Source organism: Thermobia domestica, chromosome 10 (genome assembly GCF_964235325.1).
Source record: "Thermobia domestica chromosome 10, izTheDome1.hap1.1, whole genome shotgun sequence".
Lineage (NCBI taxonomy): Eukaryota > Metazoa > Arthropoda > Insecta > Zygentoma > Lepismatidae > Thermobia > Thermobia domestica.
Window position 1 is genome coordinate 74310864 of NC_137463.1, and position 26903 is coordinate 74337766.

General features: G+C 35.7%; 1 protein-coding gene across 12 annotated transcripts in view; it reads right to left on the reverse strand.

Moving 5' to 3' along the window:
- Window positions 1–26903, reverse strand: part of ATP7 (copper-transporting ATPase 1) — a 361543-nt gene that overhangs the window by 160826 nt on the left and 173814 nt on the right. Inside the window, exon 1 of one of the 12 annotated variants that reach the window (XM_081728118.1) lies at window positions 17347–17848. The exons of the other annotated variants lie outside the window; for them this stretch is intronic. Within the exon in view, the coding sequence (XP_081584244.1) occupies window positions 17347–17405 (59 nt within the window). The 5' untranslated portion in view covers window positions 17406–17848. Of the gene's footprint in view, window positions 1–17346; window positions 17849–26903 lie in introns of those variants that run through there. 12 annotated transcript variants of the gene reach the window in all.

Consider the following 26903-nt stretch of genomic DNA (forward strand, 5'->3'; position numbering starts at 1 on the left):
TTTTGCGGACGTGCCAATAAAACTCTTTTGTGTTTTGGTATAATTGAAATACACTGCCATTATATTATCTTTGTATCTTGTGTTATATGAATGATACCTGGAATGTTCAGGGAAGTTATCTCTATTCTCTTTTACATACATTAAACATTGAAAAACAAAAATAGCAGGAAGAGTCATTATTTTGAGTAGCTTGAAACTAGGTTTGCAGTGACTACGAGAAGGAAGACTACATAACAATCTGACAGCTTTCTTTTGCAGCTTTAAAAGCTTATAAATGTTACTAGATCCACCCCAAAGAATAGTACCATATGATAGAAAGCTGTGGATTTGGGCAAAGTAAACAATTCTTAAGATTTTCAAACTAACGCAACTTCTTAATTTTCTCAACATGTATATACCCTTTGTTACACTAGCTGCCGTGATTTCAATGTGATTATACCAGTTTAATTTTGAATCAAGTTCAAATCCCAAAAATTTAACTGTAGAATATTTTTCTGTGTAATCTAGATTGTTGTATGTAACATTAAGATCTTGTATTTTACTCAGGTTTAAACACAAAAGGTTTGCAGTACACCAATCCTCAACTACGGTTGTTATATTTTGGGTTAATTGTTCTCTTTCGATAATTGATTTAGAACTTACACAGACTCCAAAGTCATCAGCGAAAAGATAGCCTTTAGCGGGAATAGTAGCTACTTTGGGAAGGTCATTGATATAAATAAGGAATAAAATGGGACCCAGAACAGATCCCTGTGGTACCCCAGAACCCACTTGTAAGTATTTGGAGTTCGAATTATGGAATTCTACTTTTTGATATCTGTCTGATAAATATGATTTTATAAGGTTTAACGCATCATGTTGAAAACCGTAGTATTTTAATTTACTTAAAATAATCTTATGAGATACCGTGTCGAACGCTTTTGACAAGTCATAAACTTTAGTAAAGTATTTATTTTCTAAACTGTCTAAAAGATCTTTAACTAAAGAAGTTGTTGCTTTAATTGTACCTAATCCTTCTCTATACCCAAATTGGGAGCTACTAAACAATGAATTACTCTCAAAATATTTAACTATTTGATCATTGAGTAATATTTCAACAAGCTTGGCTACTACAGGGATTATAGATATAGGTCTATAGTTGTCACATTCTGAATTATTGCCCTTTTTATGTACTGGAATTACTTTAACATATTTTAACATATCAGGAAATATCGACTCTAATATGCAACTGTTGACAATGTGTGTTAAAGGTTCAGCAATAAAATGTATGTCACTTTTAAGTATAATAGAATTAAGACCATATACATCACAGGTACTACTATTTTTCATCTTCAAAATTGCTTTTTCAACGTCCTTAACAGTTACTAATTTGAAGCTAAAAGTACAAGAGGGTTGGGGAATAGAATTCAGATAATTATAAAAATTTCTACTAGGAGTTTTTGCCTTAATCTTCTTTACTATTTCATTTATTTTATTAATGAAAAAATCATTCAAATCTGTAGCGGTAATTGAAGTAGGTTCATTTTCATTTTTCCTAGTTAAATTGCATTCCCTTCTTACAATATTCCACATGGCCTTACTTTTGTTTCCAGCATTATTTATTAGTGAGTCATTATTTTTTATCCTGGTCTCTTTCAACTAAATTGCTTTTTATATTTTATATGAAGTTCTTTAAATGACTTATCGCCAGTGCTCATGTAGAAATCATAATACATGTTACATAGATCTTTAACTCGATCTAGTTCTATGCTTTTAACTTTGTTAGCTTTAGGCATCGTCGATTTGTCTTTTAATGGCTTTAAAGGAAATGCAGTCTCAGCTGCGTAAATCAATGAATTTAACAAAAACGTAATTTTAAAATCAATTGAAGGTTCTAAATACATATTGGTCCAATTAACGTTACTTAAAAGATGTCTGAAAGTAACTTTACTATCATCAGTGATGTTGCGTACCAGTTGCTTAGTATGAACTTGAAAAATAGAACTAGATTTTTTGTACCTGTCATTTTTCGTAACAATTAAATCTAAGCTACCTATTACTGGCCAATGGTCTGAAATCCAAGTTTTTATCACATAACAACCCATACTACTACTACTGTTAGTAACAATATTGTCTATGCAACTCCTTCCATTAGGTGGGTTAGGTCTAGTCACTTGTGTTGTTGATATGCTTAGGCCGAAAGAGGATATGACATTATTTAAGTTTTGGCACTCTATACTTTCTCTTTTTCTAAAATCAACGTTAAAATCAGCACACAGAAATATTCTACAATTGTATTTACAAATATATTCTAAGATGCAGCTTAACCTATCTAAAAATAAATCAAAATTCTTATTCTCTGTATTTGGTCTGTACAAGGAAATGATAATTACTTTTAAATTTACAAGGTATATAGCTGTTACTTCAAATTCCATCTCAACTGAAAATCCCGTAACACCATCTAATCGTTTATAATCTATACCATTTTTTTTTTTTTTTACATAAATTAAACAGCCACCATGTTGTCGTGAGGGTCTACAGTAATAGTTTGCAATGTTGTAGCCGTTAATATTGTGAAGTTTAATCTCGTCATAATCAAGCCAGTGTTCTACCATACATATCACATCTAAACTTATATCTAAATCTTGTATAAAACTGGCTGCTGAGTGAAATTTATTGGAGAGACCTTGTACATTCCAATGCAAGATGCTAAACTTATTATTAAGTTCAATTTCATGCTCATTTAATTTTTTCTTGTCTAGATCTAATTGTTTGAGGTTCTTACTCTTTGTCTTTACTGACCGATCAGAGTTAAAACAAGCTGAGCCTTTTTGATCGGTCATACAAGTTAGTTTTTTTGTAAGTTTACTGAAGCTTGCTCATCTAAAGATTCTTTAGGCCAACCAATTGGAATAATGTTAGAAACAGTAGACATATTTGAAGTTATTGATTTGTTTACAATGTCAATGATCTTGTTAGTTACATACATTTTGCCTAATCTATTAAGATGGAGGCCATGTGAAGTATGATACCTTTTTCCTAATCTACTTATATCTACAAATGTAACATTATGGAAATATTTACAAAGTTTGCGCATTTCTTCATTCGTTTTCTGCACTTCCAAGTTAACACAAGACCAAGTGGTCAAATCATGTCGATGAGGAACAGACACAACAATAACATTTGAGCCTCGTAGCTCATTAAGTTTTCGAAGCAATTATACGCAATATAAACTTCCTAACGTGTAGATTGACAAACTGTCGGCACAGAGAAAGCTGTAAAAATATATGATTTTTTAAAAAAGAAAGAAGTCTTTTAGAATAATGTTAATTCTATTGGGGCATTTACACCTCTTATATCTACTGTTTATAATGGGAGTGCACAATATTATTTCTAAGTATACATTACAAAAGAAAGAAAAGTCTAGCCTTTAGAATTATTCAATCCAGACCATCAGTGGATATAGGTAACTTAAAAAAAAAAAAAAAAAAAAAAAAAATAGAAAACGTACAACAATTACACATCCAATTATGAATGGCTCAGTATATATTTTAAACAACTGTTAAACAATGATTCTCTTCAAATTTGCAATAGTATATCATACTCATATTACTGAATCAAGAATTTTCCGGAATTATTTAAAGTTAATATCTGATTATGAACAGGGTGAGTACACTTTAAGGTTTAATTTAATCTGACAATATAGAAATTCTCAAAATATACATCAGAGGGGAAAATTCACAAGACATATGAATTCGCTAATTTCAGTGTCAATGATTGTCATGCACGTAACATCATTTAACATATTTCTCTTCTAATTACCTTTTCTACCCTTTTTTTCAGTTTCAATCATTGAAATATTTAAAAAGAAACATAAGTATTGTTTCACTCTAATGTTTGCAGTTCCGAAATATTTCATCACTGTTTTCGTTTTGCATATAGGTTCTTTTAGATATTTAGGCTACTTGTTGTTTAGAAAATAAAATGGCGATCACCATGGCAACGAGAAGGATGTGACGTCACACTATTTCAGTCTATTAGATAAACGTCACAAAAATATATTTTTCTTTACTCTCATCTCTCTACAACAACTGGAAGTGATACAAATCTACTACCACTCTTGGTTTCAATACTAAATGAGAAAATATCACACTACATAAACCACTTCTTCATGTGGTGAATATGTCTCACTATATATAGATCAAAGAAGTAAGTATATGTTTCCTCGTCGAACTCACTACGACCATACATTATAAAGTAGTACTGACACGTGTACACCACGTGAAAGGATGGTTTGTAAATGGCATTTATATATATACATGTGATGGCTGGGCGTATTTTGGTAATTCATCGCCCTGGGGAAAATATTCACTTCTCATATTTAGAACGAACAGAGAGTGAGTTTAGAAAAAAACATCTATAAATTGTTGTGTGGAGTATTGTACTGAACGGGGTGGAAACATGAACATTATACAAAACCGACGAAAAAGACTGCAGGCTTTCGAAATGTTAGTGTGAAGAAGAATGGAGAGGATTAGCGGGGTTGAACGGAAAACGAATAAGGAGTTTTAAATCGTAAGGGTGGAAAAACATGTTTAAATTTACTAACGTTTCACAGTTTGCGGCAAGTGGGCTCCTAATAACGGCAGAAAACTTGATGATGATTATGAATGTCCGATAGTACATCGTGATCTTCTGCTAGACTCCTCTACACCAGAGATGTTCACCCTCGCGAGGGTGGCCCTCTCGAGGGCATCCTCACCCTCAAGTTCCCTCGCCCACAGTGACGCGAGGGCGAGGGAGCGCGAGGGCGAGAACAAGTTTCGGCCGCGAGGGCGAGGGTGCGCGAGGGCGAGGACAAGCTTCGATGGCGAGGGTGAGGGTGCGCGAGGGCGAGGACAAGTTTTGGCCGCGAGGGCGAGGATAAGCTTCGATGGCGAGGGTGAGGGTGCGCGAGGGCGAGGACAAGTTTCGGCAGCGAGGGCGAGGGTGCGCGAGGGCGAGGGTGAGGGTGCGCGAGGGCGAGGACAAGTTTCGGTAGCGAGGGCGAGGAAAAGCTTCGACGAAGAGGGCGAGGGTGAACGAGGGTGAGGGCCAAGTGTTACTGCGGGAGCGAGGGTGCACGATGGCTAGAGACAACTTTCTTCAAGAGAACGAGGGCACGCGAGGGAGGAGGACAAGCTTCCTTAAAAGCGACTGTTTTGGAGTTTGCTATTTGACCTCTTTTGGAGAGGGGCAAAATTTAAAATATCATCTGTTGGCAAAAACCATGGTTTTTATATATATAAAAAAACGTTTTTTTCTTTTGTTTAAACAAGGTTTTTATGGTTTAAATGATTTGATCTGTATATTCATATCATATCTGGACAGAAATAATTTTGTTTCGCCTCGATGTTATTATGCAACAACCGGGTTATGCTGGAAGGGGTCACATAAGCTTAAAGCGGAATAAAAACCGCTTCTTGAGTTACATCCGAGAGAAATTGTCCTCCATTTGAACTCAGAACCAGGACTAATTGGCCACAAATGCGATATGTCTGCCGACTCACTCACGAAGGAATCCTGATAAAAAAAAAAAAAAAAAAAAAAAACGTTGTACTGATCTTTACATGCTTCTTAATATAACTGTCAAGAGTGATTTCAGGACAAAAACATAAACAGTTGCACAAATGAAACCATTACACAGAATTACATATGAACAATTTCAAAGTACTACGAAGTACAGAAGAACTAATTTAGTTCAAGTTAGTTAACAGCGTTTATTGGTCCAAATTAAAGAGATACACCGACTTAATCTGCATATCATTAAGAAAAGTGAATAAAGATACGAATTATTTGAGTCCACTTTGGCTCAAACTCATTTATGCATAGATAGATACCAAAGATATTTATTTCACTAAATGCCTCTTGTGGGGTCTGTATGACCCCCCCACACACACACATACAAGAAGTACGGCATTTCGATGTATTTTATCAATAGTAAACATTGAAACGAAACAATATTTAGAATTTTTTCTTCGATTGCAATTGCATAACAATAATAACAACTACAAAAAAATCACAAAATAAACATTTATAAACTTGTAAAAAAAAAAAGTTGCTTTTGTAGTATAATCTTTCTGAGTAAAGAATGGGGAATTTAGGTCTGAATATAATACGAATAATATACGGGAGTGAAACGTGATAACCCATAAATGTGTGTTCATCAAGATTTTACAAACACTTACACTTTTACGAACATTTTTTGTTTTTTTGGCTTAAACCAGTTGGTTTTTTTGAAAACACCAGCTGGTTTAAACCATGGTTTAAACCACCTTGGTTTAAACCAGCCAACCCTGTCTGTCATGTCCCCTAGATGAAAAGTTAGTGTCATAGCAAGGTTATACATTAATCGTATTTTTCCTTTCAATTAATTGCAGTAAACAATTTCTCGTGTATACGTACATAATTATTAAAAATAATAATGCAAATAAGAATAATATTTGATTTTTCCCATGCAAGTTTCCGGGTAGAAATAGCGCTACATTAAGAAGTAAGTGTGCCTCATTGATGCCCTCCCTGTGCTGGAGATGTTTTAAATACGAAGTGTCGACTACACTGTCATGTCTAAAGAGTGTTGGTAGACAGACAGACAGTCACTCACGTCATTCAGTAGTAAATGACAAGAGCGCCGATATCTGAACAAACAATCAATGAGAGAACCATTAGAATGCAGTAGATCAGATGCAAAAAGACTTGATGGAATGACTTTGGTTCATAGATGGCCATTTTGCTCTGGACTCTCTCGGACTCGGGCTCATTTTTTTCAACTGGGCTCTAGCTCATTTATTCCTTTGGGAGTCGTGCTCGGGCTCACTTCCCTCAGTTGGACTCGCGCTGACATTTCATTGGCGCTCGGGGTAGCGCTTAATTATTGAACCCGAGAACGGTTGAGCGCGAATACCGAGCTAGCGAGCGTTGGGCTCGTGGGTTTGGATGCCCATGAAATGGGCTGATTAATAGCATACATACTCCTCCAATGTCCACCACTGATGAAGTTGTTACAATTAATCGGAATTTTTAACTTTTCATAGTTTTGTGACAGCCCAAACTATTATCTGAATCGATATTTGTTAAAATAATGTCAGTCACTATTATATCGATTTTCATTGTTTCTGCTTTTATAATCTACGTGGATAGAGCTATCATTTAGTTACAAAATAAATAATATGTTTTTTCTTGTCCTTAAATAGAAATGTCTGACACGTTATTACTGAAATTTTGTTAAAAGAGCTGCTTTAACAAAATAAATTTAATAAGTTTCACAAGGCATAAGTTGTTTATGCAGCCGAAATTTGCAACTGTTGACTGATTGCCGTTTAGCGTCCTCTTTCGTCGGCGAGGCTATATGAGAAGTGGACCTATAGGTTTAACGCGGAATTCGATCCACTGTCGTTCAATGTTCTCCCACTCGGAATTGTCCCCAGGACCCCATGCACCAAAGGTTCGCGTGCAAGCCAGTGAGATAGGGTTTGTATGTTGTGTTGTTCAATGATTTTTATTAGGAATAAAATACGTTACAGGATGCTATACTGATTGTAAATATTATAGTGCAAGTATTGAACGATTGTGTGGTAAAAGGAGAAATATAAATTTGGACAAATTAAAAAAAAAGGCCTGAAAAAACTGTAGGATATATGAAACATATAAAACTTAGGAAAAGCCACTTCAGCAAAACGAGCAGGATTTTGTTGTGGGTAAACAGTTTAATCATGCGTTTTATTTGTATATATAAAATAAAGAAGTTTCCTCTTCTGGGGGGGAGCGATCGCCCCGATCGCCCCCCCTGGATCCGCCACTGACGATAAGGAAATAATTCAACAAATAGGTTGAATAATTGATGCTCTGATCCTCACAAAGGAGGACCTCTCGAGGCCTCCTCACCCTCAATTACCCTCGCCCTCAATGATATGAGGGCGAGTGTGCGCGAGGGCGAGGAAACGTTTTGAGCACGAAGGCGAGGGCGAGCGAGGATAATGGACAACTCCTATCGCGAGGGCGAAGACAAGCTTCGATGGCGAGGGTGAGGGTGCGCGAGGGCGAGGGTGCGCGAGGGCGAGGAAAAGCTTCGACGAAAAGGGCGAGGGTGTGCGAGGGCGAGGAGAAGCTTCGACAGCGAGGGTGAGGGTGCGTGAGGGCGAGGACAAGCTTCGATGGCGAGGGTGAGGGTGCGCGAGGGCGAGGACAAGTTTTGGCCGCGAGGGCGAGGACAAGCTTCGACGGCGAGGGCGAGGGTGCGCGAGGGCGAGGACAAGTTTCGACAGCGAGGGTGAGGGCGCGCGAGGGCGATGGACAATTCCATTCGCGAGGGCGAGGGTGAACGAGGGCGAGGGCCAACTGCTACTGCGAGGGCGAGGGTGAGTGAGGTCGAAGTAAAATGAACATCGATGCTCTACACAGCTATTGCATAAGAAAGGATCTTCCGCATATTCTTTTACATAATATACAATACATGGAAATATTATTTATTTTGAGCTTTTAAAGCTTCTGTTTTTGACTATTTTTTTTATTGTGATACGAATGAGAGCATGTTAGGAATGGTGGAGGAGAAAAGAACAATTTTAGATATTATTGAAAAGAGGAAGAGAAACTGGTTAGGACACTGGCTAAGAGGGAACTGTTTCATGAGGAATGTGCTAGAATAGAATTTTCCAACCTGGGCTCCGCAAGCTAATCTGAGAAGGGCACACACAATGGTGAGAAATATACCGTTTTCAATTAAATGACTCAATTAATAATGACAAGTCAATTTGTGTGAGAAATGATATTCGACCTACTAGAAGTTGACTATACTCAAACAGCATTTTTCTGACAGGGCCAAAAAGCGTGTAGAGACTCTCTCGCTCTCTACGTATGTACGTGTTTGTAAAATATCTTCAAACGAAAATCTTCTTTCACATAACGGGTGACTCGAAAAGGAAAGAGGGAATGAGAAATTCTTGCTCGACATTCTTTCATTTGTCAAAAACTCTTCACTAAGCTATTTTTGTGGTACATACATTCTTCCCCCTTCCCTCTTCCCATAGCTTTTGTTGATGCAAGTGGGAAAAGTGCTGTTTCCTCCAGATAATTTATTTACAAATGATTTTACTGAATTGCCACACCAACATCCATGTTTTGTTATATATAACATGGGAAGAAATATAAATACTAACCGTTATATTGAAAGGGGTCCCACATGTATTGTACCCTCTAAAGGGGGCTGCAGTGTGGAAAAGGTTGGGAAAGACTGTGCTAGAGGATATAGTGACAGGAGAGGAAGAACCCACAGGAAGCTATGTCTGATGAACGGTATGAAAACAGAAAAATCGTAAGTGAAGACGAAGAGATTAGCTGAAGACTGTGGAGCATGAAAGCTCAGTTGCGGTAAGCTGCATGCTGATGATGTTATGTAATCCAATAGCACGGGTTATCTTCTAGAGATCTAGATTGTTGCTCTTACTAAGCTAAGAAAGTGGTTCAATAATTAGCATTTTCGATGAGGTAGATCCGAGTTGTATCACCTGTGGGAACTAATGTTAGGATTTCATGTTACACTGCAGATCCATTTTTTTAATTTTTAAATTCTGCCCCCAATGGAGGATATGGAAATTTTATTATTTTACGGTTTCCTTTGACCTGATGGAACACAGGCATATGACGACGATGCGATGGACACACGAGACCAGGTATATGTAAGTTTTTCCTATATAACTTATACGAAATATCTAATCGCTTACTCCATCTCGAAGAAGATAAAAAATATTTTACAATTGTTTTCTTTCTTTCTGTGCGTTGGACTTAAAAGATTCGAAACTTGATATAAGACTTATTGGGTCAGAAAATATGGATGCCTGCGTGCGTTCAAAATGGAGAACGCAAAAAATTCTTCCTGCAATATAGGCCTACATGATCATTTGCTAGTATATATATATAAAAATAACGAGACTACCGTAAATTCAGAATACTTCGTAAATGCACAAAAGCATTAATAAATACATGAAATGAAGTTGTTCATAAAATATTTTTCAAAATAGCATTGTGACAAATGTGAACTAGTCAAATTTGACCTCTTCTGGCAAGAATCTTCAAGTGGTATTGACCTCATTACCAAGCAGAATAAATTTAGAGTTTAGTGAATATGAGTTACTGGTATTGTCACTTAATCGTTTCAATCAATTATCAAATTTGAAAAGAGCACTTTATGTAAGGAACGCCTTCTAAAACACTATTATTCGGAAAAAAAATTAGTTCAAATAACCATATTGTTCAGTAGAATATATGCATTACTTAAAATCAAGCTGAAGAATAAATTGTGAATCCGCCATATATATTTTGTCATGAATGTTGAGATTGCTTGACACAAGAGTTGATGGTGTATTGTCAGGACAAGGTGTCGGGAAAGTGATGTCTCATCCGGGAAAATTTATCAGTTTTTATTGGATGAGCTCTGCTTCGTCTCGTTTCGTGGACAATCCTAATACACAAGTGTATTTGTTTCACGTCAGGAGAGGAAGAAAGGGAATAATCACATCAACGCTGCATGAAATACATCAGGAAGTTCCGCTTTGACAAAAACAAAGCAAAAGAAAAAAAATCATGACAACAAACGGTGCTTTCCCTACTTCAAATGCTTCAACACTTATCTTTGAATGTGCATAAGGGAAAACGCACACCAAAGACAAAGCAGTGATCGTGATCACTACGCATGGTGCTGGGTTCGATGCCTTGTTGAAATACAAGTCTTCCATTAACTTTCAAACGAAAGAAAATAACAAATACCTGGCCACTATGAAAATTATTACCGAGTGATATATATAAAACGAAGTCGGAAAACATCGAGAAAGGTTAATTCGAAAACAGACCAAAAAAAGTGATCAAATATTCAGTATGTAATATTTCGTGGGAGGAAGATGTTATGGTATGATGTTATAGAAAAAAAAAAGAATTAATTAGAACATAAACTTTATATTCATGTTAACTGTTTGAATAGATACGTCACAGTACCTTGAATGGAGGAATTACAACATCACTGTACAGACTCATCCCCACGAGACAGGTAAGGTTAATTAAGAACTGAACTTAAGAATTCTTCTAATCAGAAACGAACATGTGTGTAAGGGGAGGGGTAAAATTAAACTTAAATGTTGGGATATTACGATTTCACAACTGTAGGAGAAACCTGTCCATGGCTTTATTAATTTGTTAAATAGAGACAGATTCATTCCAGAAACCGGTAATCAAAACTTCCTAAGTATAGCCTTATTCAATAAATCCTGGCCACTCAACCTTCTTTAAAGACCCTTTCCCTCTTTAAAGACAGTTGAAATTAAACCAAACAAAAGTGGATTTTCTTTGGCCAATAGCCATCTAAAGCAAGATGGATGACCAGGATGTTTTGAATAAAACTGTATATTCGTGATTTAATTTGGTGTTTAAGTAATTACAGCTGTTATTGCTTGTCAAATGCGAATTTGATTATTATAGCTTTTTTCCTTTTATTTCAGTTTAAAATTCAAGCCTGGAATCAAACTATGAGATACTAATACACAAAGGGTGCAAAAGGCAGGACTAGACCGGGACTCAAACTCGGGATCCTCGGCATAGGGTGCCGATGCGTTAACCACTAAGCTATCTAGATCGTTCCTTGAACAACTATACACTTTTTCATTTTTGAAGACTCTTGACAGTAGTGATATGAAACCCGCATTTAGTTTCCGTGAAAATAAAAATGAAGGAACTTACACGTACTCTGGGAAAAGTTCAGCGGGAGAAGGGAGGAAGAAATTCGGCACTCTGCCCCGGGTTAGTTTTATAAAATTTAGTTACACTATGTGTACAGATAACAGTCAAAAGTACAAAGCTGAAAGGCAACTGGCGTTTTGTAATTAATTCTATAATTACTTTAAGTTTATTCTAGGTTTAATGGTAACACACGTTCTACCTTAATTAATTTAATGCACTAACACAAGAACGAATGTCTCAAGTTAGGACACATAATTTTAGGTAAGCAGATTTTTACTTGACAGAGGAAAGCAAAGCGACTGAGGTTAAAGGATCGCCGTGCTTTCTGGTAACAGCATAGAATATAGTGAGCATCATCATCTGTAATTCCAGCTTTCTCTGATATCTTTCTAACAGAAGACTTTGAACGGTCCTCTTATCACGCAAAACCAAAAGCAAACCAACTCATACAATAGACCTCACAATAGGTCTCTAATTATTTTATGTCAAGTCGCTGATCTCGTAAGCATAACGATCAAAAATCATATTATGTTGTTACTCAAAATTTGCGATATGAATAAACAGGTAATACAGTTTTCCGCAATTACATTATTATGACTACACTCGTTTTATTTAATTGACGTTTAATAGTTAACAGTTCATTGCAGTACTCCATTAAAATGAGAACACGGAAAACGATTTTTTTTTTTTTTTTTTAAAGTCGTCTCTCACATCTACATGGGGCATGCCAAAAGTTTTTTTGATACTCTTGGAAAAATCAATTTATTTACATAAAATCTTTTACACTTTCTTAAAATAGTTCCCACAGGCATCAATACACTTTTGCATTCTTAGAGATCACGAGTCAAATACTTTTAATAATTCGTTTGCTTTTAAATATCATAAATTTCATTATCATACGCTGCTATAGCTTCTTCACTTATTTGAAAGCGACGTCCTCGAAGCTTTTTCTTAAAGTTCGGGAAAGCAAAGACACACGTAGCTAAAACTAGAAAATAAGCCGGAGATAGAATACAGATTCCACTTTCCTGTAGGAACTCCAAGTTTTCGCTGCTGTATGTGGCCGTGTACTGTCATGATGAAAAAGAAAGTGAGACAATGAAGACTTTACGTGGACAGATATCCAAGCTTCAAAGATATTCGAAAGGCAATAAATAAGGTATCACTCTGCTGTCACTGTACGTTGACCATCAAACTGTATAGTTGCTGCGTGGCTGGTCTTAAGAGAGAAAAAAGATGCCAGAGTAACTAACTACGCTCCGGGCTCGACTAACTTTCGAAGGTGGTTTAGTTTTGAAAATATCATACAGGCTGTCGACGGCTGTTTTCTTTCGGGATCATAATTATAAAATCATATTTCGTTACCTATGACGATATTATAAACGTTTTCACTTTGACTTGAAAAACATTTTTTAAGAATAGGGTATATAGTGGCACCACTCCACAAGATCATCTTTTTGCTCAGACGTAAGCACATGCGGTGAAACCTAGTGACTGCAACGCTAGGAAAGGCCAAGATAAACTTTTATTATGGACTGGACTGCAGTTGATCCAATCTTCTAGATTGACTGAATTCCTTCGTACGTGATATGGTGATCCTCTTTCACAAAATTTCTTAGTGCTGCGACATTTTCATCCTTAACTGCGGTCCTAGGGCGCTCAGAGCGAGGTTGATCTGTCAGGCTTTGTCGACCACGTTTAAATTCCGCAAACCGATTAAAAACGGTTGCGCGTGAACGAGCAGAGTCCTCGAAATATTTTTCTAAACAATTATGGCACTGCTCTTGCGTTAAATCGTACTAAAAATGGTGGAAGATCATTGTATGAAAATCATATCGCTCGGGATTTATTGTTGCCGAATCACAGACTCAAACTAATCTACATTTCCATCTCTCTGATTCCCAAATAAACAAACATTCAGCCTTGCAGTTATATCTTTCACCACTAAAGAGCTTATGCTTTTAAATATCCGCTTCAATATGGCTACGCTATTTGAATTTTAATATCGAAAAACTTTCGGAATGTTCCTCGTATATTATGTAGTTTAAATTACGAGAGATATTTTACTAAAAGGAAATTATTTTCTTTTAAATGGCTGAAATAAGAAGGTGGAAAGGAATGGGACACTAGAAAAAAATGACAGACTCGAAGAGTATTTTTATACAAAAAAAAAAAAAAAAAAAAAACTAGGATACAACTAGACACTTTCGAACCAACAGCGAATCCCAGTTGTTTATCACGATTACGACAATTCTTTTCCACTAACAGTCATATACGATAATCTTTAACGTTCTCAAATCGACTGCACTTTAAGGCAGTGGTTCTCAACCGGTATGTCGCACAATCCCATAGGATGTCACAAAATTTTAAAACCATGAAGCAATTAATAATTAGTTAAAATCAATTTTCAAAGATTGTACCAGTCAATGCCTGCAGCAGCAGCAACAATGCTCAGTACTGCATAGAGTCACTACTACTTATTAGAATCTAGTCTTACACTACTATAATTTAGATTATTATTACTAAAAAATCAAACCAGTTTATCCTGATGTCGTAGGCATTCCGTAAAGTGTCTCATCAATCAAAAAAGGTTGCAAATCATTGCCTTACAGCATACACGTACGGAGTTTCTAGACATCGGTAGGAATACATTGCGAGAGAAAAAAAATGTTTCACAATTCTCGAATCTACAGTACTTCACTTGCAGGACAAGGGACCCAAAAAACCGTGCTATGGATATTTCGTAATTTATTTGAAAATACTATATATTTATAACTTATATACTTATAACAAATATTTATAAAATGAATATACATAGGCCTTCAAGAGACAAAAGATGGCGACCCTGTTTTTAAATTTTGTTGACTGATTTGTGTAACTGTAGATGCTCTTCCACTACGAATCGAATTCAGAACCTCAGGCACAACGGCACCTACGCTAGTTAGTACACTAGGAGTAAGGGCTTTCAAGTCTCGTGAAGTGTCATTCAGACTGATTTTTTTCCCTTCGGTTCTATTAAACGAAGTCCGGGACATCTTCGAATATATGAACACTTATTGAATTTCTTAAAAATAAATAAATAAATAATTAAAATCTACTTATCATCCCTTGAGTTTCTACTGGGAAAAGTTACATATTGGTTGTAATTGAAACTTATGATATATAGCACATATATGCGGCAGAGGATTTCATTTTAATAGATAATGATTAATTTCTATTACGTGTTTTAAATCAATTTGTTTCAGTTTTACGTTTCACCGTCCTGTCCTTTTAGCCTAAAATAAAAAAGGAGAAATGAGTAACTACAAGGGTAATATACTCTCTAGCCAGGATTCGAACTCACGACCAAATGGTCTTGCGATCTCTAGCCCAAATTCTTTAGGCTGCTAGCTGATTGTTATTATTATGATAATCCACTGTAGATTAATGAAAACTGCAATAAACAAAAATAAATAACGAAATAAAAAAAAAAATGAGATCAGACGAAACTGCAGTACTTGGGAGAAACTAACCAGACCTAGATCCATCAACTGTCACGAAACTGAAAGCATCGTTATTATTAAGATCACTTATTCGAAAGTTTTAACTAACATACCCCAACAATTGGAAATCACTTTTCAGCCAAAGGAACACTATCAAATTCTGAATACCACATTAGCTAATTAAATTTATGGAAGATCTTAACCGGCATATGTTTATCATCCTACATTAAACTCTAATGCTGATTACTTATAATAGATTTATACTTCACTAATAACATGATTAACTATTCATCTTGTGGATCATTATCACTTATCGTTTACCGTTGATTGCGATAACATTACGTAACTGGCACAAAGATGTAGCCGTCAATGTAAGTCCATGACTCATCGTTTTTGGACCTACAGCAACAGCGTTTGTTTTATAAATAAATGAATGTCACGGTCCAAGTACTAAATAAAGGACGCATTCATGTTATATAGTACCGGTATTTGTAAATAGGCTATATACAAATCATTATGGATCAAGCTCAATTATGTATCCTGTAACTATATCAGTGGTGCCCACCCCCCCTCACGTCCATGACGCACCCCCCCTCAAATGCTTATCCGTAGGTGTTCTTCCATTAAAAAAAATCTTTTCGATTAATTTTTACACCCTCTCAAACATATTTATATAGATTTTAACCCCCCCCCCAATATTTCAATGACGCAGTTTGCGTCATAGCCCCCCCTTGTGGGCACCCCTGACTATATTAAATTAATATGGTCGTTTAACTCTATTAAGAATACTATTAGTTTAAATTTTAAAATTTTATTGATGTACCGCCTAGAACACAATCACAAATATAGACATGAAATAATTTTGTAAATCAACATTAAATTTATATATCCTGTAAGATAACAAAACGATTGATAAATATTATTAAGTAAGTATTCTGCCTGTTGGCAGATCCTAGGACTATATTATTATTATTATTATTATTATTATTATTATTATTATTATTATTATTATTATTAAGGTTCGAGCCTGGACATTTTTCTCCCACGTTTCTCGTTTGGCTTCCTCTTTTAACTCCCAATATTTTCTTATATTTTAAAAATCATCGACTGGTATGGCCCTACAAATAGTAATGGAAGAATTGTAAATATCTCGTAGTTCAAAAAACTTAACCATCCAGTTTTTTAAGGGAAGTCTAAATTTTCACAGAACAAAATAGATGTTACCTTGTTACGAAACACCGATCTCAAACAAACAAAGAGGATGACAATAGTTTGATTTCACTGCTGGATAAGAGCACTGGTGTTTCCAAGCAAAATGAAATTAAATTTCTAATTTAGCGTCTCACGGATATGTCCTGTAGGTTAAAAGCGATGGATGAGTAATGAGAATGAATTATTAAGAAAAAAATTGATGTAATGAGAATTTAGGGGGGGAGGAGGTGAACAAGTGAATCCTAAGCAAAAACCAAGGACACGATAATGTGCAGCATAAACTCACATTGCTTACGATTGAATTAAGGATTCCTCGCACCAAAGATGACCGCTTTATCACTGACACACCACGAACCCAGGCTTTTTCAAAACAGATGTAGATGGGCAGATTTTTTTTAAAAAGTATGGCTTACATAGTGGGAGCAAAAAGAAAAAAACAGAAGAATATCCATGACAGCATGGTCTGAGATCAAACTATGGATCTCTTGAAACAGAAGCGAACCTAATACCACTGAGCCGCCGTGCTTCCGAATTCAACCAAAACGCTGTCTCAAAACTAAAAAGTTGACTCAGTGGTAGAGATTTATATCTGGTGCATGGGGTCCTTGGTTCGATCGTAGCTCGCGCCAAGTGAGCTTTGTGGTGGACAAACACCGTGTGGTGGGTTTTCTCGCGGTACTCTCGTTTCCTCACACTTTCTCCACTTCACCATTTCTTTCATTTCTCATCATCACCGTCTGACGGGCATACTCGTGGGACCTAAAACTTAATTTCATTTCATTTTTTTCAAAACTAAAAAGCATGCTTAATCCTTACGTTATTATTATTGGCGCCAGAAAGTAACATATAGTTAATGAAGCTCGTAAAATTTGACCAGTTCATATTAAAGTTAAAAGAAAAATTTCCTTACCGCACACCATACCCTAACGTATCTTCTGATTTCTTTAAAAGTGGAATCTTCTCTTCCATTTCGTTTCGGGTTACAGGTCATTTACTTCAAGGGCAGTTTATCTAAAAAGTAATCCCTGACACACTTTTAAAGTTTTTTGCGTTAAAGAGAATAAATAGTCCACATAAGGAAGTAACAACCCACTAAGTTTTCATATTGCCATACAAACACAGAAGTCTTCCAATTATATGTTACCGTACACTTTAACTGGTTTTAAGCAACGTCACTCTTTTATCATAGTTGATGCCAGCGGAAATATAAAGACAGCAGATTTTGCACACGATGTATGAATCGACGCGGGAGTGCAAAGCTTTTGCACACTGCCACTTGTTCCCAATACGGAACATCTTCGTTTCGGAAATAATGCTTTCAACTAACGAATTTCTTTCGTCATACTTACTAAGTAGTAAGTCGAAGTAAACACACAAGAACTACCCATTTACAGTTACAAAAATATCTATGTCTATCGAAGACATGCGTTTAGTCCAATTGACCACTTGAAACGACTACTTGACATTTGTGAAAAGAAAGAAAAAAACTATTTTTCTTTTTTTTATCACTTATGTGAACCAACTCGATAGCGCGCGATTCCAAAACAGCGAAAGTTTTGGAAGAGCCAAATACGCCAACGTTCGATAGATAAAGACAGGCGCATTGCGAAGTTCAAAAGCGATTGGTTTAAGTTAACCTTACGACCTTAGGCGGATAAAGAATCATGTCCTTGGGAAAGAAACCAGGAATATTCATTTGAGACGAGAGCGAAATAATTATTTTGTGTTATGTATTTTCTTCCTTTATTCTAAATAATAAGTGATTAACTACAATATTTAACTTTTAAGAAATTGCTTATGGATAGGAAAGGATTTTGAAACCTGGATGTAACATGGAACTATTACTAGTGACATAAGATGATATTGCGAATCTCTGATAAACTGCCACATCATCTTTGTTATGAAGTTTTGAAGACCATTCATACGTAAGTGATGACGTACCATTTGACGTTCCGACTTAATCACGACAGTCCTTTCTTCTGAACCGCTATAACCAACACTTTTGTTTCGGTTCTAATTTGGACATTAAAATAAACAAATTTATTTATTCATTCATGTCTAAGTAATAAGAAGGAACTACTGTACATTATGGCAGTAGCCTACTTTCCAAACATTTTTCGGTAACGACACACTTTACTGGTCGCCCACTAATCGTGACACAAGTTAGGTTAGCTCTGTATTCAGATGAGTATTGCTGTGAGTGTTGTCCCGAGACGAAAAAATACGGTATATTTTAAAATTCAATACGAGATGAGATAATTATGACTATTTTCGCCTCTTTGGTAACATTAGTTTACCAAAGTCTTAGTTCTCAAACACTGTTTTAACGTTACATGATTCATAGAATACAAACTATAAATGCATAAAGTGATTGTACGAACACAACGAAGAACATTTACCAATGTTTAAAGGTACACAAGTCTATACAAAATATACTCCAATAATAAATATTGTTTATAAGTTGCTATTTCACACCTTTCATTGGTTTTTCGTGACACAGAAGGATTCTGGTAACTTCTACACATATATATATATATATATATATATATATATATATATATATATATATATATATATATATATATATATATATATATATATTTTTAATCGGGGCATACATGTACACAAATTTGCTTTTCGAGAATCGAGGTGAGACAAGACTTCCACAAAAGTTACGAAATAATATTTTCTCGTTTTATCACAAGGACAACATCAACTGTTGCTGATATTGCTACGTTGACTGGTACAATCTATCTTCAAAATTTATTTTAACTTATAATTCAAGGCTTCATAGTTAAAATAAAAATATGTTGTATGAGGTCTAGAATTACTTGGTCTTCTGCATAGCATGTCTTTGAACTAGAAAATTTTTTTCGACCTTTAGTCGAAAAACCCCACATTTTTGTACAGTAAAAAAAAAAAAAAAGAAAAAAGAAAAGAAAAAGAAAAAAAGAAAGGAACTTTTGCACTCTAGACTTAATTTTGCAAATAGCTTAGGAATATACAGGGTATTTGAAAACAACACCGACAATGTTTGGGATGTGATTCCTGACACCAAGATAAGACAAAAGTATAGACCAACCTGTGTACACAGATGCTTCCTTTCGGAGTTATAGGCTGCCGAAAACATGAAAAAATTAACTTTAAAGGTCCACAGCTCCAATACTATGGGACATACCGTCAGGGAGTAATCTACACCCCCCCCAACACCCCCCTAACACCCCTCCAAATTTCTTTACACACACCCCTGGATGGAAAAGGAACACTCCCCCAAATCCAATTGTATCAATCAGTATCATAGGGTCTATAGGTTATTTATTACATCAAGTTAAAAAAGGTTTAGCGTTTAGGAAAGAAGGAAATATTCTTATTTATTTATTTCACTTCAAAATACGATGTGACCTCGTTCTCATGTATGGCTTCGAGAACCACATGGCCTCATTGTTTCGGGCGGTGTTTCGATCAAAACAATTGACAAAAAGACCCACTTATACCTACCCTCGTGGGCTCCGCGGTCGTTTTCGAGAAAAGAGATTGATGGACAGATGCAGATGATTGAAATTGTCAACGTCTTGAACAGTCTTTCACCTACCTCCTCCTCAATAAGGAAAAATGAGACCATATAGCCTATAGTAATAAGCCTATACCAGATTCAGTTGGTAAGTGCTACTCTGCAAGTGGTGTATCAATGGACGGAAGTTAGAAGGGTGTAGTCAAAACGTTTTTAGAAATGAAGAGATCGATCGAGGTAAGAATTATATATTTTTTAGACTGAGTCTAGTGTTATGCAGGAACGCATTTGTTGGTAGCTTAATTTTTTGTAAAGTATATTTTTATTCACGTAAATTCATTGAGTGGATTATTAAAATTAGGCCACATTAAAAAAGACAAAACAGAAAGATACAAAATATTTGTAAATTGAAAAACTGGATTTCTGGAAAACAATTAAATCAATTAAATCAATCAATAATTTTCTTATGAAAGATATTCAGAGCCAATAACGTAATCAGGAAGGGGCAGAAGCGGAGATTAAGAGATCAAATAATATTATAACAATTAAAGTTAATAACAGGGTTAGAATATTAAAATAATGAAATTGCAACTATGTACAGTATTAATTACTAAACGAATGTGATTTTAGCATGGGAAGAGGGAATTTTTTCTCAATTAATATTTTGGAAAAAATCACCCACTAAAATTTACTGGGGATGAATAAATTGAAATAACGGCAGAATTTTGCAAAATAATTACAATAATTCGTACGTAATCAATTAATATGTAATTACTGGGTAAAATAGTGGTGGTTAATTCATAATACAATGAAACATGTCTTAACGGGCATCTCTCAATAGTGGATACCTTCATAAGAGGACAAACTTTCTTATTCTTTCATGCCGTAAATATGTGTGGTGTAGTGTTATGAGAGAAAATCCTTCCTTTTAGGGACACCTCTCATTTACGGACAAATAATTGTGTTCCACCTATGTCCGTTTTGAGAGGTTTCACTGTATTACTTAGTTTAATAATAAATGTTCAAATATGTGAACTTCCTATATTGAACCTACCACTGCGAAGAGCTGATATTATTATTATTATTATTATTATTATTATTATTATTATTATTATTATTATTATTATTATTATTATTATTATTATTATTATTTGCTTTTCTTACTCGCCAACTTCCTTGTCATCATTTCGCACCCTGGAAGCATTTTCCCCTAAAGTATTTTGAATTACAGTATTATTTAGTATTTTAATTCCGAATCATTTCTTTACTAACGCCATTCTCCTCAGAATAATATACAGCACAACTTATAATAATTATATTTAGTTGGGACATACTATTCAGGCTGTACAATAGGGTCTATCGATAGAACTTTTTATTTATTTTTATTTTTTAGAAATCATGTTATCCTTAGTGCCCATTTTTGCCGAGTTACTATAAGATATAAGAAATATCAAATCGACGCTTCAATTTTTAAAGTTGCAGCACTGGCTTGAAATTTAAGAAAATGAAAAAAATCTTCGTTTTCTCCTTGTATTAATATGAAATCTTTGAACTTAGTTTCCTACTCGTGGTAATATAAAATTTTATTTTAATGATCCAATGTACAGAAATTAATCTATTACAAAGTGTGTGTGTGTGTGTGTGTTTTTAGCAGATTTGGCTCCATAAATGAAAGCTGAGAGGGAGGGGGGAACATGGAACCAGTTACTCTTGCTAATAGTTGCGTAACAAAATATATTGTTTTCTTTGAAAATAAATCTTTAAGTTTTACGTCCCACGGTTATGCCGGTTAGGCTAAAGGAGACGGTGATTAGGAGAGATGAGTGAAATGGTGGAATGAAGAAAGTGGGAGGAAGCGGGAGAAGCCCGAGAAAACCCACGAGCACGGTCTTTGTCCAGCACAAAGTTCACTTGGCGGAGGCTGGGATCGAACCCGGGACCCCAAGCACCAGAGGTGAACGCTCTACCACTGAGCCACCGCGCCCCCTGTTTTCTTTGAGTTTGTTTAAAAATGTATATCGCTATTCTGAGAGCACCCCCCCTTTTATTTTGAACACCCCCCCAAGTAAAAATTCCTGGTGTACTTACTGCATACCGTAGTCGGGTCAAGTCTTAACTTAGAAACTAATATGTGCACTATCCAAAAATACATGTTTCAGAATCCTAAGGTACTCACGAAACAATTTTAATAGAGTGAGTTCGGCTATGAGCATATAATTTGAAGTACTAAAAAATACCTCTATAAAAGTTGATACGGTACCGCAGGATTCTGAAACATAGATATTTGGACAGGGCGCATACTAGTTCTTAAATAAAGTCACGACCCGACTACGGTAGGTCCCATAGTATTGGAGCTATGGACCTTTGAAGTTAATTTTTTCATGTTTTCGGCAGCCTATAACTCCGAAAGGAAGAATTTGTGCACCCAGGTTGGTGTATACTTTTTGTCTTATCTTGGTGTCAGGAATCACTTCCCAAACGTTGTCGGTGTTGTTTTGAAACACCCCGTATAAGCCATTCTGAATACGAATTTTGATAGCGTATAGGACAATTTTCTTTCAACGCCACGAAGATATTGTTTGGACTGATTGTCTTTGCTTCGGAAGTATAAAGTTGAAAATCACTTTTACTTTCAATTTTACAATCAAAATTAATCCCTCACATTCCATGAAAAATTCCTCCGTCACACCGCTTTAACTATAGGCCCTACTCTCATTTTATCCATGACATAAAAAATAAACAAAATCTCGGAAGTCCATCCAAGAAAAACAGAAGCCTGCCAGTCCCATTGAATCAAAATTATTATTACATACTTCCCTACGATCCATTATTTTCTATTTACTTTTCATCTTATTTTCTAAAAACTACAAACTGAAAATAGTTTTCTTATTGCCATTCCCATTAACATACTATGCAATCTACGTATAGTTCACAAACGAATAAGATGTCCCACAAACCTTACACGTCTTGATCATACCATCAACGTGGAATTCAGTTATATGTCTCTGTTAGGCATTCTGCATTGTGGAACTTTTCCCCATTATATCTGAATGAAATTAAATCTCTAGCTTTACGTCCCACGGGTATGCACTGTAGGCCAAATGAAACAGATTATTAACGAATGAATTGATGGAATGAGAAGGTAAGAAAACGGGAAAACTCCGAGAAAATCCACGGTTATGATGCTGTCAACAAAACTCTCACATGGTCTAGGATACAACCAAAGTTCCTTCACACCAGAGGTACGCGCTCTACAATTCACGCATTTGTCCTAGATTTAAAAAAAATCACGTATTTTCCCCTTGACTTCATTTTTGAAAACGTTCAGTCTTTGCTTGTTTTTATAAGTTGTAGACCACCATGTAACAGCGAGCTGGCATAGATGAACAATCGTATTTTCGTCTAGCTATTGGGAGGTCTAAAGTTCGAATCTTCCGATCGGTTACCCTGAAGTCCCTCCTGTCCATGAAACTAGGTTGACATGATATTTTTGAATATAAGTCCTAGTCGACTTCATTCCGAATTATGTTAAGATTTTAATGTTTCGTTTTTGAACCGAAGCTTTAGATAGAGATTTAACTAATATTATTTAAAGTGAAATTCCAGTCAACTCTGTTTTCACCAGAAATCCAACATTAAACTTTATAAGGCCGTGGTGGGTCAGTGATAGGGCGCTCACATCTGGTGCGTGGGATCCTTGGTTCCATCCTAGGTCGCGCCAAGTAAGATTTGTTGAGGACAAACAGAGTGCGCGTGGGTATTTTGTTCTCCCACTCCCACTTTCTTCATTCCACCAATTCGTTCATTACCATTATCGCCCTTCGACTCGGAGCTCCCTCGTGGCTAAGCGGTTAGCGTACGCGCCTTTGGCGTGGGAGACCCGGGTTCAATTCCCGGCGGGAGCTCATGTGGTTCGGATTCCACGTTAATCAGTAGGTCCACGTCTCATATAACCTCGCTGCTGAACGGGACGCTAAATTAAAATCACCTCACCATTATCGCCCTTCGACTCGGTACATAAACGTGGGATGTTGTATTTAAAGAAAAAGTAAAAAAAATAAATAAATAAATAAATAAATAAATAAATTAAAAAACACCAGAAAAAGAAACTTAGTATAAGAAAGCACGCGTGTTTGTCTCTTCTCGGATCTACTATTACATTTTTGCCTCTATAGTATAGACTCGTAATACTTAGAAAGCACTACAGAATATACGTACTTCCTAACGTTTTCAAGGCATTGCTTATCAACAAGTAATCAGCTTAGAGGTCATGCAAGAAGGCCATACCAGAAGCACATAAATATTTCAGAATGCAGGAAAATGTGTTAAAATATTTCTATTACCCTTCCTTTGGGACAATTGAAGGAGGGACGAATGTTCTGTATGGTGAATAACAATGGAATTCAAGATTTAATCACATTTCAAAGATTTCGTCATCAGTGAAACTAAAAAGGTTGATTGGAGAGTTCAGGTTTTAGGAAATTAGTTTTTTCTGTTTCTACCTCAAGTACTGCTCATGAAAGAATGTCAAAAGGTAGAGACTTTCAAGAAAACAGTTCTAATTATTCTGTTCGTATTTCATAAATTAATCAGTGGCTGCGACACGGGTCCCGCAGTTGAGCGGCGGTGTGGGGCTGATGGCGACGAAAAAAAAAAAAAAAAAGCCTCAGAAAGTGATCTACCTACTTCATGAAAAATTACACACTCTGGAATACTTCACGTTTCTGCAAGATGAGAAAAATGTGAAGTTTGTTTACTGTTGATAAAATCAAGGATATTATTCATCACTCTGAGAATAAAAGATATACTTCCCAATGAATATCAATAAAAAAAAAATGAAATTTTAATTTTACGTCCCACGACCTACACTGAAGGAAAAATATTAATGAAAGGGAATGATTATGAAAGAGGTGGCGGAATACGAATGTGAGAAGAAACGAGAGAACCTCGAGAAAATCCAAGGACACGCTGTTGCCTACCACAAAATTACATGGGATCTCATTCCGTATACGTTTGCTTCAATGCAACACAAAATACGTGCTTTAGTTTGGATAATAGGTATAGCACTAAACAATGGGTTGTTCCAGCTTTCGCTTTGCTTTGCGATATGGAAAATTTTGAGAAAATTGATACAGAATGACCCTCACGGTCTTGGATCGAACCAAGGGCCTCTCGCATCAGCGTATGGTCAAGAGAGAGATTCTCGGTTGTATGTTTTAAATTTTGGCATCACTTCTGTGTGCCACGGTTTTCTCTGTCATCTTTTAATATTCACCCACTAACATTATCATTAATTACTATTATTTCTGATTGTTTCGTTTAAAATAGAAATGTAATACAACTTAAAATTTAAATGAACTGAACCCAACTAGTTAACTTTGGTACAGCCCCACGACTTGGTGTTGTTCCTTATAATTTCAAAAGGAAGAAAAAAAAATGTTATCATTTATCACAATGAAATTAGTGCTTCCATACTATATAGCATGTAGTTACAATTTAAAGTTTAATTCAATGCCTCGCTACTATTTATCTTCCTTGCCAACTCACTACCATAAAGTATACTATTCTATCATTCTTACCAAATATAAAGTTCTTCCCAAGTTAAATTACAAGTAAATCCTTGGAAATTACAGTAAAGAAATAGCAGCAAAAATCTGGAAATATTTAGGCAGTAAATGTAACTAATATTTAGCAGAGATTAGTATTGCAAAGCTCCAATATTCCCTTCTTCCACAGTCAAATGCAGGAAGGTACTTCAAGGGAACGCATCAACGATTTTTTCCAACAGCTTCCAAATTATACGAATTAACCATTACATATTCTTTCTTTCTTTCTTTTATATTCTAACTACTTTAACGACAAGACAATTCTCAGCGATGGAATGATAATGTACGATTTATTTTTGGTGAAGTTTTCCATTTCATTACAATTTGCAAAAATATATCAAAGCTACAAAATTGTAAGAAACAATTTTGTTATTTACGGTAAGGAAATTATAAAATAAATATATTATCATAGAACATATTCGCATTTGATAACTTTAATCTACACACTAACTATCATCAATAAATATTGAAAAATGAAATGCAATTTTCTACCGAAGTCCAACTTTTATACAGTGAAGGTTAAATGCAAAATGCAAGGGATTATATTGGGAAGATCCGGAGAAAACCCATAGACGCGTCAGTGTCCGTCACGAACTTGCCTGGACGGGATCAAACTAGAGATCACCCTTCGCACCAGAGATTGGAACACAAGCACTGAGACCAACTTCATATAACTTGGAATTTTTCCTAGAGGGCAAGCATTTCCCATTTCCTTCTTCTTTGCCCCTTCCCTAGAAGAATATGAAATATATATATATATATATATATATATATATATATATATATATATATATATATATATATATATCCAGGGCCGGATTTAGGAGAAGTACAAAGGTGCGTGCACCCCCCTCTTCGTTGTAAATATACACTACCTAGAGTGAGAAGCTAGCAGCGAGTTTTGCAAAATCAATAGTTTAAGTCAATTTTCTGAAGGTTGAAGGAAAAGAATTCTTCGAGAGCAGACACTCAGCATTTCCAAAGGAATTCCTCATTCACATCACAGATGCCAAAAGGCATTTACAAAAACTCAAACTTAATTCAAATGTACTGGTAGTAATTGGTGCATCCCCCTCAGAGAATCCTGGATCCGGCCCTGTATATATATCTCCCTAGAATTTAAAACGTTAATGAAACATTGTTATTGCTTCTACGGGCTATAGTTGTGTTTTGCTAAAGTAGGGCCCATATTAAAGATATGATCTGTTAGGGAAATGTATCTTGTTGAAATCAGGGTAAAAGTGGATCTGAAAAGGTACGGGGACGCTTGACGTCATGCCGTCCTCCGTGCCTATCTGTGCCTATTGTAATTTTTGAGGAAGTCGGGGGGCGCTATAGATATTTTTTGGA